Source organism: Embiotoca jacksoni, unplaced genomic scaffold (assembly GCF_022577435.1).
Source record: "Embiotoca jacksoni isolate LCO1_2020_lvr unplaced genomic scaffold, fEmbJac1.0.p SCAF_9, whole genome shotgun sequence".
Taxonomy (NCBI): domain Eukaryota; kingdom Metazoa; phylum Chordata; class Actinopteri; family Embiotocidae; genus Embiotoca; species Embiotoca jacksoni.
The window spans coordinates 18,669,016-18,682,866 of record NW_027185447.1 but is presented as its reverse complement, the minus strand read 5'-3'; the positions used below and the strand labels follow the sequence as shown (position 1 = coordinate 18,682,866).

At 41.8% G+C, this 13,851-nt stretch overlaps 3 protein-coding genes across 4 annotated transcripts; 1 reads left to right on the top strand and 2 right to left on the bottom strand.

The window, feature by feature from the left end:
• Positions 1 to 50: 50 nt before the first annotated feature.
• On the bottom strand, positions 51 to 4,011 carry timm17b (translocase of inner mitochondrial membrane 17 homolog B (yeast)). 2 transcript variants are annotated; one of them, XM_069141642.1, is made up of 6 exons: positions 3,869 to 4,011; positions 3,183 to 3,282; positions 3,022 to 3,085; positions 2,684 to 2,812; positions 2,459 to 2,569; positions 51 to 1,373 (listed from the first exon to the last, which is right to left on the bottom strand). In XM_069141642.1, the coding sequence occupies exons 1-6, from the start codon at positions 3,925 to 3,927 to the stop codon at positions 1,300 to 1,302; spliced, it is 537 nt and encodes a 178-aa protein (XP_068997743.1). In that variant the 5' UTR covers positions 3,928 to 4,011; the 3' UTR covers positions 51 to 1,299. The 2 variants fall into 2 exon arrangements, with proteins under 2 accessions (XP_068997743.1, XP_068997744.1); XM_069141643.1 differs by lacking the exon at positions 3,869 to 4,011 and adding an exon at positions 3,569 to 3,655.
• Positions 3,953 to 7,864, top strand: pqbp1 (polyglutamine binding protein 1). The gene is made up of 7 exons (XM_069141641.1): positions 3,953 to 4,041; positions 4,635 to 4,702; positions 4,797 to 4,908; positions 5,655 to 5,755; positions 5,856 to 6,062; positions 6,156 to 6,213; positions 7,453 to 7,864. Exons 2-7 carry the CDS (start codon positions 4,636 to 4,638, stop codon positions 7,601 to 7,603), a joined length of 696 nt encoding a protein of 231 aa, XP_068997742.1. The 5' UTR covers positions 3,953 to 4,041; position 4,635; the 3' UTR covers positions 7,604 to 7,864.
• Positions 7,865 to 7,926: 62 nt separating this feature from the next.
• Positions 7,927 to 13,740, bottom strand: gpkow (G patch domain and KOW motifs). Its single transcript, XM_069141640.1, has 11 exons — positions 13,556 to 13,740; positions 13,174 to 13,346; positions 12,341 to 12,486; positions 10,673 to 10,779; positions 10,218 to 10,422; positions 9,942 to 10,074; positions 9,161 to 9,335; positions 8,932 to 9,052; positions 8,670 to 8,739; positions 8,230 to 8,315; positions 7,927 to 8,156 (listed from the first exon to the last, which is right to left on the bottom strand). Exons 1-11 carry the CDS (start codon positions 13,738 to 13,740, stop codon positions 8,028 to 8,030), a joined length of 1,530 nt encoding a protein of 509 aa, XP_068997741.1. The 3' UTR covers positions 7,927 to 8,027.
• Between the last annotated feature and the right edge of the window lie 111 nt (positions 13,741 to 13,851).

Here is a 13,851-nt window from a genome sequence, read left to right as displayed (position 1 = left end):
CATTCATTAGATCGGGCCATGACAATAACATGACATCAATTCAATTCGTAAACATTTAAAACCTTTATTGTTTTGATGAACATTTGCACAATAAATATATTAAGATAAAATAAACATTCTCTCTATACAGAGTTAGACAGCAATCCACTGGACCATGCTGCATCCTGTCTGTGCCGCGGAGGGTGCTACTATTTTAAGAAAAGAGAGAGTTTAAAAAGTGCTCGGTCGCTTGATGGATGATGCAGCAATCAAAGTGACAAGGGGTGCATAATAACCGGCTAGCCGTACCATCTAAGTAATTTAAATCATAACTTCTAGAAACTCATCCATATTTTTCAGTGTTGCACACACGATGTGATTTTTGCACATCTAATCTACTATGTAAGACATTAAATATTCAACGAAGGTTTTCAAATTACTAACGCTGCCACACGAGGCAATAACTTATTGAGATGCAAAAGAAGAATGGAATGAGGCTTCGCCGAGCCATTTTGAACACAAACACACAGTTTAGAAGCACTCACAGTCCTTTGCATTGATTTTCACCGCTAACATGTAAACACACATAAATACATATTCGCTGTGGTAAAACCAAGGTTCTCTAATGTCTCAAACGTAATTGTTTTCTTCTACCTTTCTGCTTTGCAGCCATTTAAACACTGGATTCACTGTTTACTGAATCTATGTGTCCGAGCGTAAAATCTTTGGAGGCGTAAAGCAGTGCCGAGACATTCTGGGAATTATATTCACTTGTGGAGAGTTACATGAGAAGATGCAGCCCACGTAGCCCCTCATAAAAACAACAAATTAATATTTTACACTTCTGTCTTTGAACAGATGAAACTAACAAGATTTAACAAGTACATCAGTGAACCTCGGAGATGCTACTTTTTTTTTTTTTTTTTGCCTTTGGAGAAAACAAGGCGAGCTGTTTCCCCCCGTTTCCAGTCTTTGTGAGAAGCTCAGCAACAGCTCCATATTTACTGTACAAACATGATAGCTCGATGTTCTTCTTTAACTCTCAGCAACAAAGCGAAAAAAACACATTTCCCAAAACTATTCCTATAATATATAGATGTCGCCTGGATGTTTAATGATCCATTCACATACAAACACTGACTCATAAATGACTATAACTCTTTTCAGTTGCCCTGAGTTTTAAGTGCAAAGTGCGTCTACCTGACACCCCCTGTGGGGAACCTTCACCTCGTGATCATCCTGATAGCTGCTGTTGGCGCCTCTGGGTTCCCGTTACGCTCTGATTTGACTCACTGTGTACACAGCTGGCCTTACTTCTCACTACTGACCCTTTGGTCCCTGCTGGTCTCCGTCCTTTGGAGGTAACTGACTGGGGTCGTCCGCAAAGGGGACAGCTGGGGAAAAACAAGAAAGGAGGCACCGCAAATTTTATTTCTCAGGTTTCTGTGTTTCTTGCTCATACATGGTATTAATATAATCAGGACAAAATATATGTTTCTCTTAAGTACACTCAGACTTTTACAAATGGTCTATGTCTGCTTTTTAGTGGGGTAATTCTTCTTCAAGCCATCTCATCCACTTCACAAAAAGATACATCACAGCAGTCTAAGTAATAAAATTAATGATGGCTGAACTATTTATCCGCTTCAGTTTCTGGGTCTTGGTATTATGCCTGCTGGCTCGCTGCCACACAATCATGGCTTACAGGGACACTTGGAACAGAGTAAAGCCTTGCTTATAGAACTACTTGCACCTTTTTCTACTATGGGAAGTCAAAATGGTCTATAATGTAAACCAGCTGTGCTGCTTTACACACAGGATCTTCCATTCTTATCCCATTAAAGTGTTTTTGGGCTGTTATACCTTATCAGATTTAAGGGTCTGGACGAAAGGTGCTGTATGTTGTTCAAACTGTGAAGACCCTTGAGGGTACTGTATGCAATCATGTGATTCATTGCTTATATAAAATAGAGCCAATAAACCAATAACACACTTTTTGGGCTGATACTGATATTAGGGAGCAAAACATTCCAATATTCATATATGTACGTATTGTATGTATACTTTATATACCGTATATATAAACACAATTCTTTGCATGGATCCCTAAAATGTAGTTATCAAACACTTTTTACAAAACTGTGACGGAAGCACCATATTTCACAGTTTAACGTCCACACCGACGTCAGTGCACTGAAACAGAAAACTTGCCAAGGAATTTAATAATTACGAATAACTATTCAAAAAAAAGAAAGAAAAGAAAAACACACAAAAAAGAAGAATTTCTAATTTAGTATCTTTTTCTGCATTATGTTCTGTTAAAAAAAAAGTTGTCATATCAGCTAACAAACAGGCCGATTCCTATGTATCTGACAGGCCCATATTGGCTAATAAAATTGTCCGGGCTCTAAAATAAAATAGTGATTCTAGCTACTTTAAAAAAAAAAAAAAAAAAAAAAAAAAGTTCAACTTCACTTACGGTTCTGAAACTGCTGCGCTGTGTATCTGGTTAGCAGAATACCAAAACCCTCAATGATAGCGAGCAAAATTCCTCCCATCATGGCAGAACCCATCATGGTTAATGGTCCACCTGAAAAAAAAAAAAAAAAAAAAAATATGATTCAGTTAATCACACCAAAGTCATCTAATATGGTCAAGACACACGGGGAGAGAGCGTCTGGGTGCTACGCGGGCTTCCTCTTACTGCGTGCTGCCAGGATGGCTCCAGTCAGGGCGCCGCTCGTTATGGAGTTCCAGGGATCCTCTTTCCCTCTCAGGCGAACTAAACCACAGTCGATGGTGGAGAAGAGCCCCCCCCACACAGCAAAGCTGCCTGCAAATACACCCCGGCGAACGCCACTAACTGAATGCACGGTTTTTGCTCGTAGACAATACAATCATGAATAATTATGTGACATGACCGAGCTACTAATTGTAAACAACTGACGTGAAGAATGCTGCATTGCAGACTGACTCACCGTGACAGATTAAAAGCTTCAGTAAAGGAAACAGATAATGGTGAACGAAACAAGACCTCCTCACCTCCAATCTGTGGAGCTCTTATTCTCACCGAGTTTGCGCTCCCTTTCAGTCTGTGTCCGACGCCCTGAAATATCACAGCACTGTTCAAGTCTGCCTTTAAAAAAAAAAAAAAACACCTGCTGCTGAGCCAGAGAATAAACATCTTTATGTTGTGAACTCACAGCGGGGGCATTGCGGAAGCCCTTGATGGCCTGGAACACCCCTCCTCCGATCGCACCCATCGTGAAAGCACCTCCACAGTCGTCCACTATCCTCCAGGGGCTGCAGGAGGGCATCGGGAAGGGAGGAAGAAATGCAGATATGAGATGGTTAAAAAAAAATTAAAAAAAAAAAAAAAAAAATTTGACAAGAAGGAGGAAGACAGTTCCAAGAAAATGCAAAACAATGCAGACGCCTGTCATATCTGGATCTGGATGAACAATAGGAAGGAAATGTATCTTATAGCTCACGTGCAACATAAAACACACATAAGGCACATAAAAAAAAAAAAAATAATAATAATAATAATAAATAAAATGAAAACTCAGGCTAGATTATATTATCATACCTTCAGCTGTGATATTTCCAATGTGAAATGATGTTAAAGGTTGCACTGTTTGTGCAGAGGACACTTAACAACAGCTTTATGTCTCTATGTCCTCTGAACCTTCCCTGAGTGAGCCGAGTAACCCGCAAAGCCTTTCTACGACTAAACTAAACGTGACATTTAAAAAAAAAAAAAAAAAAAAAAAAAAAAATGCAAAGTGGGACCGATGGTTAACTGTTTTTTTGTTGTTGTTGTTTTTGTTTTAATATACAGTGAAAGGCAAATGTTTAAAAAAAATAAAAATAATAATAATAATCTTACCAGGGTTCACGGGCATACTCCTCCATGTTTGTTGTCGCCAAGCGAGCGTCTGACGTCATCAGTGTGCGCGCCCGTGTGCTGTTTTTTTTATTTTAGGGGGGAAGCCGTATCACTCTCGGTGCTTCGACGGTCAAAAGGACGAATTTCTTTTAAAAACAAACAAAAAAAAGAGGGTAATGGAATGATTTCAGTTCGTTAATGTTTACAGAATAGTTCAGGTGTGCTATTTTCAAGACGTGTTTGTTGCTTTGATTGTACGGCGGAGTTTTAACAAAACCCGGGGCGAATTATTCTGATGTCTGCGGATATAAATCTGTCGTATACTATGAGAATAGTTTCAAAAATGAACAGTGTGTAGTTTGTTTTTAAATGGGGGAAAAAACACACAAAAAACGGACCAAACTCGAGGCAGATTAAATCAATCTAGTACAACAAGCTCACATTTCACCGGGAGCTTCAGAAAGCACAAAAGCAGCATGCAAGATGGTGAAATAAGAAATCCAGAAGCAAAAAAAACATCTTTTAATCCCCATCATAAACTCCCATTAGAGTCCCAGCACTGTTCCCCGTTGAAACAGTGGTGTGGATAGTCACTTTAAGGTGTTTTTTTTTTCCCCTAAGTACTGCACTTTGTGTTCAATTTGGAGGTACTTGCACTTTACCTGAGTATTTTCCATTGGGTGCTGCTTTATACTTCCAGAGAGGGGTTTCCAGCCCAGGTTGCATCATGATTAAGATCTTCCCTAACCTCTTGTGTTTTTTTCAGGATGCCTCTTCCTCCGGCACTGCTGGCCCGCTTGGCCAAGAGAGGGATCGTTAAACCCACAGACCAAGGTAGCAGGAACAGATTTCACATCCTCGGCTCTTGACATTTCAACACTTATTGCGTTTGTCTTGTGACGATTTTTCTCACCCTCATTTCATCCAGAGATAGATGAAGAGATTATTGCTGAAGATTACGATGACAACAACGTAGATTACGAAGCCACCAGAATAGAGAGTCTCCCACCGAACTGGTACAAAGTGTTCGACCCCGCTTGGTACGTACTCTTAGATTTATTTAATACACCGATGCTGTCGATGAACACATTTACACGCATGAACATTTTTGGTCTGTAATTCTTGTAACCATTTCAAAAGTCTTTCAAGTCTTATAAAATCATCATTGTTTTTTTTTGTTTTTGTTTTTTACTGTGTTTGTTATGGGGGTCAATTTTGAATTCTTCTCCAGAAGATTACACATGAATGTCTTCCTCACTCTGGCACAGACGTGTGTTAATTTATATTAAACATTTTGTGGTGGGGAAAAAAAAGGGAAACATGAATTTGGGAAATGAAAACGGACTTTGAAAAACTGCACTTTTGCAATAGAAATGCTGGAATTAATAAAAAAACAAACGGGACACCTTATTTATTTATTGTAAAATAATTAAGATACGAATATTTTGAAATTGGCAGTTTTCAAATGTATTGTATTTTTTCGCAGTTATTTGATATTTTTCCCACTGTCTTTTAAAAAAAAATTAATTTAACAGTCATCGTCTCCATACATGTAATCTTAGCCCCTCCACTACTGTGTTTTTTTGTTTTTATCCTTGATGACTGGACTGCTACTACTAGCACACTATAACTACTGCCATGCAGAGTTGCAACATATTTTTGAATCATCAAATGAATTCAATCAATTTCCTGATGATATTATTCATCAATAAATGACAGTGATTATTTTATTTAGGTTATGTCTTCAACTCCAACCTTTTCATTTTCTGCTTCCTCCCACCCACAGTGGTCTTCCTTATTACTGGAACGTGGAGACAGATTTGGTGGCCTGGCTGTCCCCGAACGACCCGTCTGCAGTACTAACTAAACCTGCCAAGAAAATCAGAGGTATGATTTCAGGTCATCATTTGGAAAATCATCTGCGATGGGCAGTTTGCGTTCAGCTGTGCTTTATTTTGTGACCGTTTTCTCGATTCGTTTCTTTAAGCTGAGGGCGGAGATGAAAGAGTCGAGAGGCAGTTCGAGAAGCCGGACAGGGAGCGGGAACGAGAGCGAGAACGGGACAGAGACCGAGACCGAGACCGAGAGAGGGACCGGGAGAGGGACCGAGACAGGGACAGGGACGACGGGAGGGACCGAGACAGACGGAAGCAGAGGAGAGAGGACATGGCGCCGTACGGCAAGGGCAAAAGAGGTAATATCTACAAGCACATCTGTCTCGCACGACACATCTTCACACGGTAGATTTTTACAAGACTAAATTTAAATTATTTATCCTCTTTTTCAGGCAGAAAAGATGACGAGATGGACCCCATGGACCCAAGTGCTTATTCTGATGCTCCGAGGTACAGTATTAACAGAACAGATTTTCAAATTGACCCTCGTCCTTTAAAGTGTACACTTTTTTTTTATCTTGAAAAATGCTATATAACTAGTTTTCTACTATTATTTTTTTTTTTTTAAATTAATTTAGCCAGAAACTTAGTATCACGTGTGTATAAAATCGTGTGAACTTGTGAGAGACGGACTAAACCAAAGTCTTAATGGTGGACATTTTTAAGTTCCTAGTATCGGTCAAGCTTATAACAATTACCATTTTGTATCTTTTCATCAGACTCCCCCCGTTTGTTAAATGGCTCCATAATATCATGCGTGTTAGGCTGCCGGGGAAATGAAAAAGTTCCCACTTGGGAACGTCTCACTTCTGGTTGAGAGCGTTCATTAACAAGCAACACAGAAGATGTGCTCTAGAAAAGTGACAAAACAACCTCACCATCATCAATATCAACCAACACAGGGAGGAAATTGTAAACTACATTTCTAGGTCTTGATGCACTGACGTTTTTAACATCTTACACAGCAAGTGAACAGGGAAGGCTGCGCTAACCAAGTCCGGCTGTTTCACCTCATTTTCAGAGAAAGTATATTTCTATATGCCACTCGATAATCTTCGGGTATATCTCACTTAAAGATCTGAACTTTTCCACTTCCAAGTTGGTCATGAACGCACCATTAAATGGCGACATGAGGCCTGTTCCACTGCGGGCACTTTGAGGAAAGAAGGACCTCCCCCTAAATGGGCTGCGGCCGTCATTAATGCACCTCTGCTTCCCCGCCTCTTAAGACGTCAGCTGTGAAAAAAGGTCTATAAACATTTTTCACAGCACGCATCTTGACCCGTCATCGTAGAAAAGCACAGGTGTAATTGATAAAATGAAAAATGACTGTATTCCATCAACGTGAGCGACTTCCGGGATCCTTGAACGATGCAGTCGGGCTCGCTCTCGTTTCTCTTACCGGGACACTTAATGGAACTTTAATGGCGTTCGTGATATTTGTCTTACACGTGCTTTTCCTCTTAAGAAAAGTCAAAATGTCTGCCGTGATAAAAAAAAAAAAAAAAAGGTCTTATCTACACCCTCTCCCCGGTGATAGATAACTTAGATGATGTCACGGTCACGTGATCAGGGTTACTTTCTTAAGACTTGACTGCAGTGTGTCTCAGTATTTCTAACAAGACTAGTAAACTGTTTTTGATACACAAGATCTGCTTCAATAGCCATTTCATGTACTCGCCTCTACAGGGGAACGTGGTCAAGTGGTCTTCCCAAACGTAACGAAGCAAAAACGGGAGCAGACACCACGGCGGCGGGGCCTCTGTTCCAGCAGCGTCCGTACCCCAGTCCGGGAGCGGTGCTTCGGGCGAACGCTGCGAACCAGATACCAAAGGAGTGACAGCAGCTCCTCCTTTTCTTTACGTCCCGACATCTTTCTATGACAGACTTCACACCTTTTCTTTTCATTGTGAAGCGTGTTTTGCGCGTCAGAACTTGGAGTGCTGAGCTTTTGGACCGCCGGCGCATTCATACTCTCGTTAAACACGCAGAGCAGTTGTAAATATGGTTTTTTTTTTTATATATGACCTAAAGATCGACTTGGTTGTTGTTGCGAGAACCATCAGTGATAATAAATTTGAAAGACTTACTGTGAAAATGACTCGTTGCCAGCTTTTCTGAATGGTTCTCATGACATCTGCACAAATAAAATTCTTGACGAGGTTTTATTAGAAATTTGCTTTAAAAGCCATTATTTTTTTTTAACATTACAAAAAAACAACAAAGATGAGATGACAAAGGGACGGTGAACATTACAATACAGATCAGAGGTCAGCTGCTCCGACATAGTGACAAATGCAGTCGTAGTCCAGTGTGAACACTTTCTCCTCAAATCTTTCGAGCTGCACCATCGCTCGGCACTTGTTCTTGTCCCGCTGAAGAATACGGCCGACCTGACGGGACAAACACGGGTGATTAGTAACTCAAATATTTACACTCATACTGCTGGAAGGAGGAAGAGCTCACCTGTCCCCTGTGCTCACCCAGAACAACCATTATAGAGTCAGATTCACTTTTTGGGACGATGGTTTCCAGCATGTCCTGCTTCACATCTGCAACAGATAGAAGCAGCTGCTATTACCTGGTCACCAGTAGATAACAGAAGACATTTTATGTTTGCTAATAGCTCACAAGGGGCTCATTATTTCTTTAAAAATGATAAAACAGTTTTTTTAATTAAAAAAATATGTATATATTTTTGACTATATCCCCACAGTAATTCGGTGCTGCATCAGAGCCTGATAACGAGAAGGAAAACCCTACACGCGTCCCATTAAACTAACAGGGATGGTTACGACACATATTTTGCACATTTCCTTTACAACTCTCGTCGGGGATGCAAAAAACACCAGAGAGGAGAAGAAAAACAAACACCAAGAGAGACTGAAGTGGCACCGATGACTCACCGTCTAACAGCCGTCCCTCCTCGGTTCGACACACACAGGTCGACGCCGACAGGACGTCCTCCACCCGCATCTGGACCAAAAAAAAAAAAAAAAACGAGACTGAATTTAAAAGCTGTGACAGAAATCTCACATTCATCAAAACACCACAGCCAAACATGTTGTGCATAATCCCATGGCTCTTCTGTGACCTGAAAACACTTCCCCGCGATGGAGGAATTCATGTTAAATCCAGCTTAAAAAAAAATGGAAACACTTTGGGTACCTTTGAATTGTAGTACCTGCCCCCTTTGAAAGCTTTGTCTATAAAGCGGACTTTCAGGTCTCTCTGGAGCCAGGAGGGAGGAGCCGGGGGTCGCCTGGCTTCTTTCACTGGAGGCTTATCTCTGCAGAAGAAACCGGAGGAAAACAAACACACGGCATGTTTAATTGAAATTGAATAAAAGAAAATGTAAAATACTTTTCCATCACACCGATGTGCAGTGAAAACGTACCTCTCTTGACTCGATTCCCGGTGTTTCCTCTTCCTCTCGTCTTTTCCTGCGTCTCTTTCCGACGACCGGTGCTTCACCTTGTCATCGTCGCTCCTCTCTCTCTCCTCCCGCCTCTGTCGCTCTTTTTCCTTCTCTTTCTCCTTTTCTTTGTCTTTGTGGGCTTTGCTGAGGCGACCTGATTGGTGGACAAACAGCGATATTAGCGTGACGTTAAGTAAAATGTGGCAAACAAAACACTCAAACATGGAGACACACTGCAGTGAGTGTGAAACTGTGTGGTAGTCTTAATCTGGGAAGAATGCAGTTACGATTACTGTAAATAAAAGATCAGACTACATCTCTGTTTTGTCTTTTACATGTGGGCTGAAATGTCACTTAAAAAAAAAAGGATAAACCTGTTTTGTCTCGTAAAGCAGCTGCAACTAACAAGATTTTTTTTTCATAACCGATTAATTTGCTGGTTATTCTTTGAGTGACTCATTTGATCTATAAAATGTCAGAAAATTGTCCATCACTGTTTCTCAACGCCCACGTTGTGTGTTGTTCCAGTTGTGTGTTTTGACAAGCAATATTTAGAAATGAAGAATTGAACAATTAATGAACAGGAACAGGAAAATGACAACGGCGTCACTTTGAAAATGTCAAAAGACGCTTGCGTTGCGCTTCGTGCAGCTTTGCAACATTTAAAATAGAGACCAGGAACACAAAACAGTTCCTCTGCGTCCAGATCGTCGTCTACAAATGCTGAACTTTTCTTTTTCATGTCTTGACAGTTACTCACTGAGGTCTTTGCTGTTTTTGTCGTATTCCTTTCTTCCAACCAGTTTGATGGCGTACTGGCTGATCGTCACAGTCTTTCCGCCGATTGCCAGCTTCACCATCGCGCGAGCGTTGTCCGGGTCAACACCTTCTATCTGCCACACGGAAGTGAAAAAAAATAACAGTTATTCAGAGGGGGAAAAAAAATATATAGAAATAAAACGAATGATGCTCTGGTTCTACTTTGTTTCGGGACAGAATTACTGTATATAGATAGACATAAACAGATCATTTCTACCTTGCCATAGAGATCTCTATGCGCCCCTGACTCCACCAGCACACAACCACCAGGACCCATCACCAGCTCCTCCTCCTTCACTCGCTCGTCGCCTGGTTTCGGGGGACGCTGATGTTTGCGGGGCTCCAGGTCCTTTATTGCTGTACGATCGGCTCCGAGACCCAAACCTTTTGGACGGAGCTGGTGTTCGATTGGCTTCACGTCTCTGTAGCAGTCAGGGAACAACAGTATTAAATCAATTAACAGAGCGATGGACAAGTAGAACAAGAACGTTCTCTGTTATGCAACTGCAGACTGTGGTTGCAGGTTAAGAAGTAAAATCGGCAAGGCAATTAAGCAATTATTTGGTTAAAAGATTTAGTTTTAGCTCAAATTTGAACACCAGTGATCAAGTTAGACATAGAGGTTGATTTGGAAAGGAAATATTAAAGCAGAGACGTCCATTTGTTACTCACTGTTTAAAGGTGCGTCCAATTCCTTCCACTTTGTTCCAACCCATCCCTTTAAGCATAGCAAGTCCATAAGCCTCAACAGGAACGCTATCGTAATCTGCTTCTGTCGACTGACAAACGCATACCGTGAAATTATTTGTTTAGAAATCACGACGGAGGCATTAAAATCCACAAGTAACCGAAAGAAACCCCCGACACCACGGTCTGCATTAAAATGTCTGAGGTGCTTATGTAATGTTTGAGTTCTGAAACGCACACACACACACACAAAAAACATGGTTAGTGGCAACAGAGAAAAACAGTTTGTAATGTCGCCCTTACTCAGCCTTTTGGCTCCGGGCTGTCAGACTCAGTCCCGGCTGACTAAAGTCACCAGGCAGGCAGCAGAGCTCATCAGAGCAGTGGCCCCCCCCCCGCTCATCTCTTCATGGACCGAAGGCTTTCCTCTCAGGGCGACCCGGAGCCTTTTTCTCACAGAGGAGACGCTGCATTAAAATGAGCTCTGGGCCACCGTGAGCAAGTTCCCCCCTCGCCCTCTTCCCGACTCTCATATTGTGCCAGTCACAACCACAGTGGCTAAGAACAGATATGGGATGACAGTGAGGAGACATGTGAGGCCTCTTATGAAAAGAAACAGAAAAAGATCCCATTGGCTGCCCCGATGTCTCTGGGGAGGATGTCTCCCACCGAAAGCCCGACTGCACTACGGACAAAGTCATCCACACGCGTGTGTTAACACAGCGGTGTTACTCGACTCCGTTGACAGTCAGCACTTTCACACACACACACTCAAATTTCAATGTGACTCAAAGCAGCCAGACATTTTGTATAGTCAGGTTTTTTTTGTTGTGTTTTTCTTATGCTCACTGAAGTGCCACTCTGGTAGATTACATTGTAATTGACGCATCTAATAATAATAATGATGTATAGAAATTATAATTAACTGAAGTCCCGAGAACCATGCGCTCCTTAAACAACCATTTTCCAAAGAAAATTTGACATTTTTCATCTTCCAGTATAAAATAAGAAAAAGTGCCATGTACAAAATCAGACTGGAAAAAAAACCAAACGTAAAACCCGAACCCCACCGTTTACTGGAATTGGACTTTCAGTGAGATAAAAGGTAAAACAAGAACACCTTTACTCCCCTTAAGCAAGGCAGTAAAGGTGTTACTGTCAAGACAGCCTTGTGATTTCTAGGTTATTTGCATGAATGATGTTAGACGGGGAAAATAACATGCTCTCATTTGACATTATCTAGTTACAGAGGTGAGTTGTTGTTTTTTTCCACCAATAAGGGCAGTAGAGTACAAATTGTACCTCTTTTCTTTTCTTAGCACTGATGTAAATACGTTGCTGGGTATATTATGCATTTGACCTTTACACTTGTGATTTCTGCGGCATCCTCTCAGTGTCGATGCTCACTCGAGACAGCGAGTCATCCAGTCTTCTTTCAACGTTTTTTAAATTTCTCTCATTGTTTGCGTGTACTTGCTACGAGGTGGCTGCGCCCTCGGTATAACCTAAACATGTCTGAATCACTCCAGCATAGCTTGCAGTGAGAAATATATCCTGATTTTGATGTTAAGGAAACACCAAGTCCCTTTGTTGAGAACTACAACAGCTGCAGAGTTGACAAAGTCCCGGGGTGTCGGTCCCCCCTGTACTTACAGATTCAGGCCGCAGGTCCACCTTCACATGGTCTCCGTCCTCAAAACCGTCCGGCACTTTGTTCTGCATCAGCAGGGGGATGCTCAGGTTGGGGTTGCCGTCTGTCTGAGGTCCATTGTTCCACAGCTCGAGCTGCCTCCGAGAATCTGCAAGTAGGAAGCGAGAGAAGCTTTAACGGCGGTTAAGATTAAACTATTATACTATTATATTATACTATACTATTATCCATATTGGATAATCCTGACCACCCTCTCCACCACCTGCTGCAGGGACAGCGGAGCACTTTCTCCAAAAGATTCCTCCAGCTCCGCTGTCACAAGGACAGATACAGGAGATCATTCCTGCCGACCGCAATAAGACTACAATAACTCACCTCTGGCAAAATCCATCACACAACAATAACACTGTTGACTGTGTTTCTTGGTTTGTTTGAATATAATATATATAGATATATACTGTACTGTATATACTGTGCATTTTATATTTTTTACTGCTATTTTACTATTTTATTGCTTTTCTATTATTCTATTATTATCTTATTGCTTCCTGTATGCTGCTGTAGTGAAAAAATTTCCCCTCGGGGATTAATAAAGTAACTACCTAACCTAACCCAACCCAACCTAACCCAACCCAACCTAACCTAACCCAACCCAACCCTAACCTAACCCAACCCAACCTAACCCAACCCAACCCAACCTAACCCAACCCAACCCTAACCTAACCCAACCCAACTTAACCCAACCTAACCCAACCCAACTTAACCCAACCTAACCCAACCCAACCCACCCTAATGGTGCCATCAATCCTTCTCACCAAACCACCAGCCAGCGCACCTTCAATGAGTTCCTTGACAGCCTGAGACTCCACGGAGTCGTTGTCCTGGCTCTTTTCGGGTGATTTGCCTTCATTTCCCGCGCTGTGTCCGGCGCGGTCCGGTCGGTGCCAGCGGTTCTTCTGGATCAGAGGGATGATGAGCTCCTTGGGCTTTTCTGATGATGGTTTTGAACTACGGGACGGCGAAGAAGTTAAAAGAGCAAACAGACTGACGTTAGTTACTGCGGCTAAAAAAAAAAAATAAAAAAAAAGTATACACGCGTTTTACGCATTTGTTAAAAACACATATAAATTAAATAACTCGGATAAAAGTCAGAATAGAAACGTAACCGTTACGCAAACCCGGTACATCGTATGTTAGCATTAGCATGCGAAGCGTACCTTTGTAATTCCTTTCCATCAATCCCAGTCAAATAATCTCTTTCCTCTTTCTTCGCTGGAGCGTCGACGGTCGAAGGTTTGAATTTGCTCACAGTTTTAGTGAAACCAAACGACACAGCAGCTGTTTTTTTCTCCCCTTGGTCCTCAGATTTAGAGGCAGTTGTATCTTCTCCGAACGACGCCATTATTATTTGTGGGAGATTGACGGGAGGGGGAGGAGGAGGGGAGGGGGAGGGGGAGGGGGGGAAAGGACAAAGGAATTCTGGGAGTTGTAGTTTTTCTTTGCGCGTACGTGA

Bases quoted from the DNA above. Each gene is read 5' to 3' on its own strand.
- timm17b (XM_069141642.1), bottom strand. From the start codon at position 3,927: ATGACGTCAGACGCTCGCTTGGCGACAACAAACATGGAGGAGTATGCC. The intron at 2,813-3,021 runs GTGAGGAGGTCT...GTGTATTTGCAG, and splicing joins AAGAGCTCCACAGATTGGAG to GCAGCTTTGCTGTGTGGGGG. The intron at 2,570-2,683 runs GTAAGAGGAAGC...TTTTTTTTTCAG, and splicing joins AGCCATCCTGGCAGCACGCA to GTGGACCATTAACCATGATG.
- pqbp1 (XM_069141641.1), top strand. From the start codon at position 4,636: ATGCCTCTTCCTCCGGCACTGCTGGCCCGCTTGGCCAAGAGAGGGATC. The intron at 4,703-4,796 runs GTAGCAGGAACA...CATTTCATCCAG, and splicing joins CGTTAAACCCACAGACCAAG to AGATAGATGAAGAGATTATT. The intron at 4,909-5,654 runs GTACGTACTCTT...TCCCACCCACAG, and splicing joins AAAGTGTTCGACCCCGCTTG to TGGTCTTCCTTATTACTGGA.
- gpkow (XM_069141640.1), bottom strand. From the start codon at position 13,740: ATGGCGTCGTTCGGAGAAGATACAACTGCCTCTAAATCTGAGGACCAA. The intron at 9,053-9,160 runs GTACGTTTTCAC...TTTCTTCTGCAG, and splicing joins CGGGAATCGAGTCAAGAGAG to AGATAAGCCTCCAGTGAAAG. The intron at 8,316-8,669 runs GTGAGTCATCGG...TATCTGTTGCAG, and splicing joins GGAGGGACGGCTGTTAGACG to ATGTGAAGCAGGACATGCTG.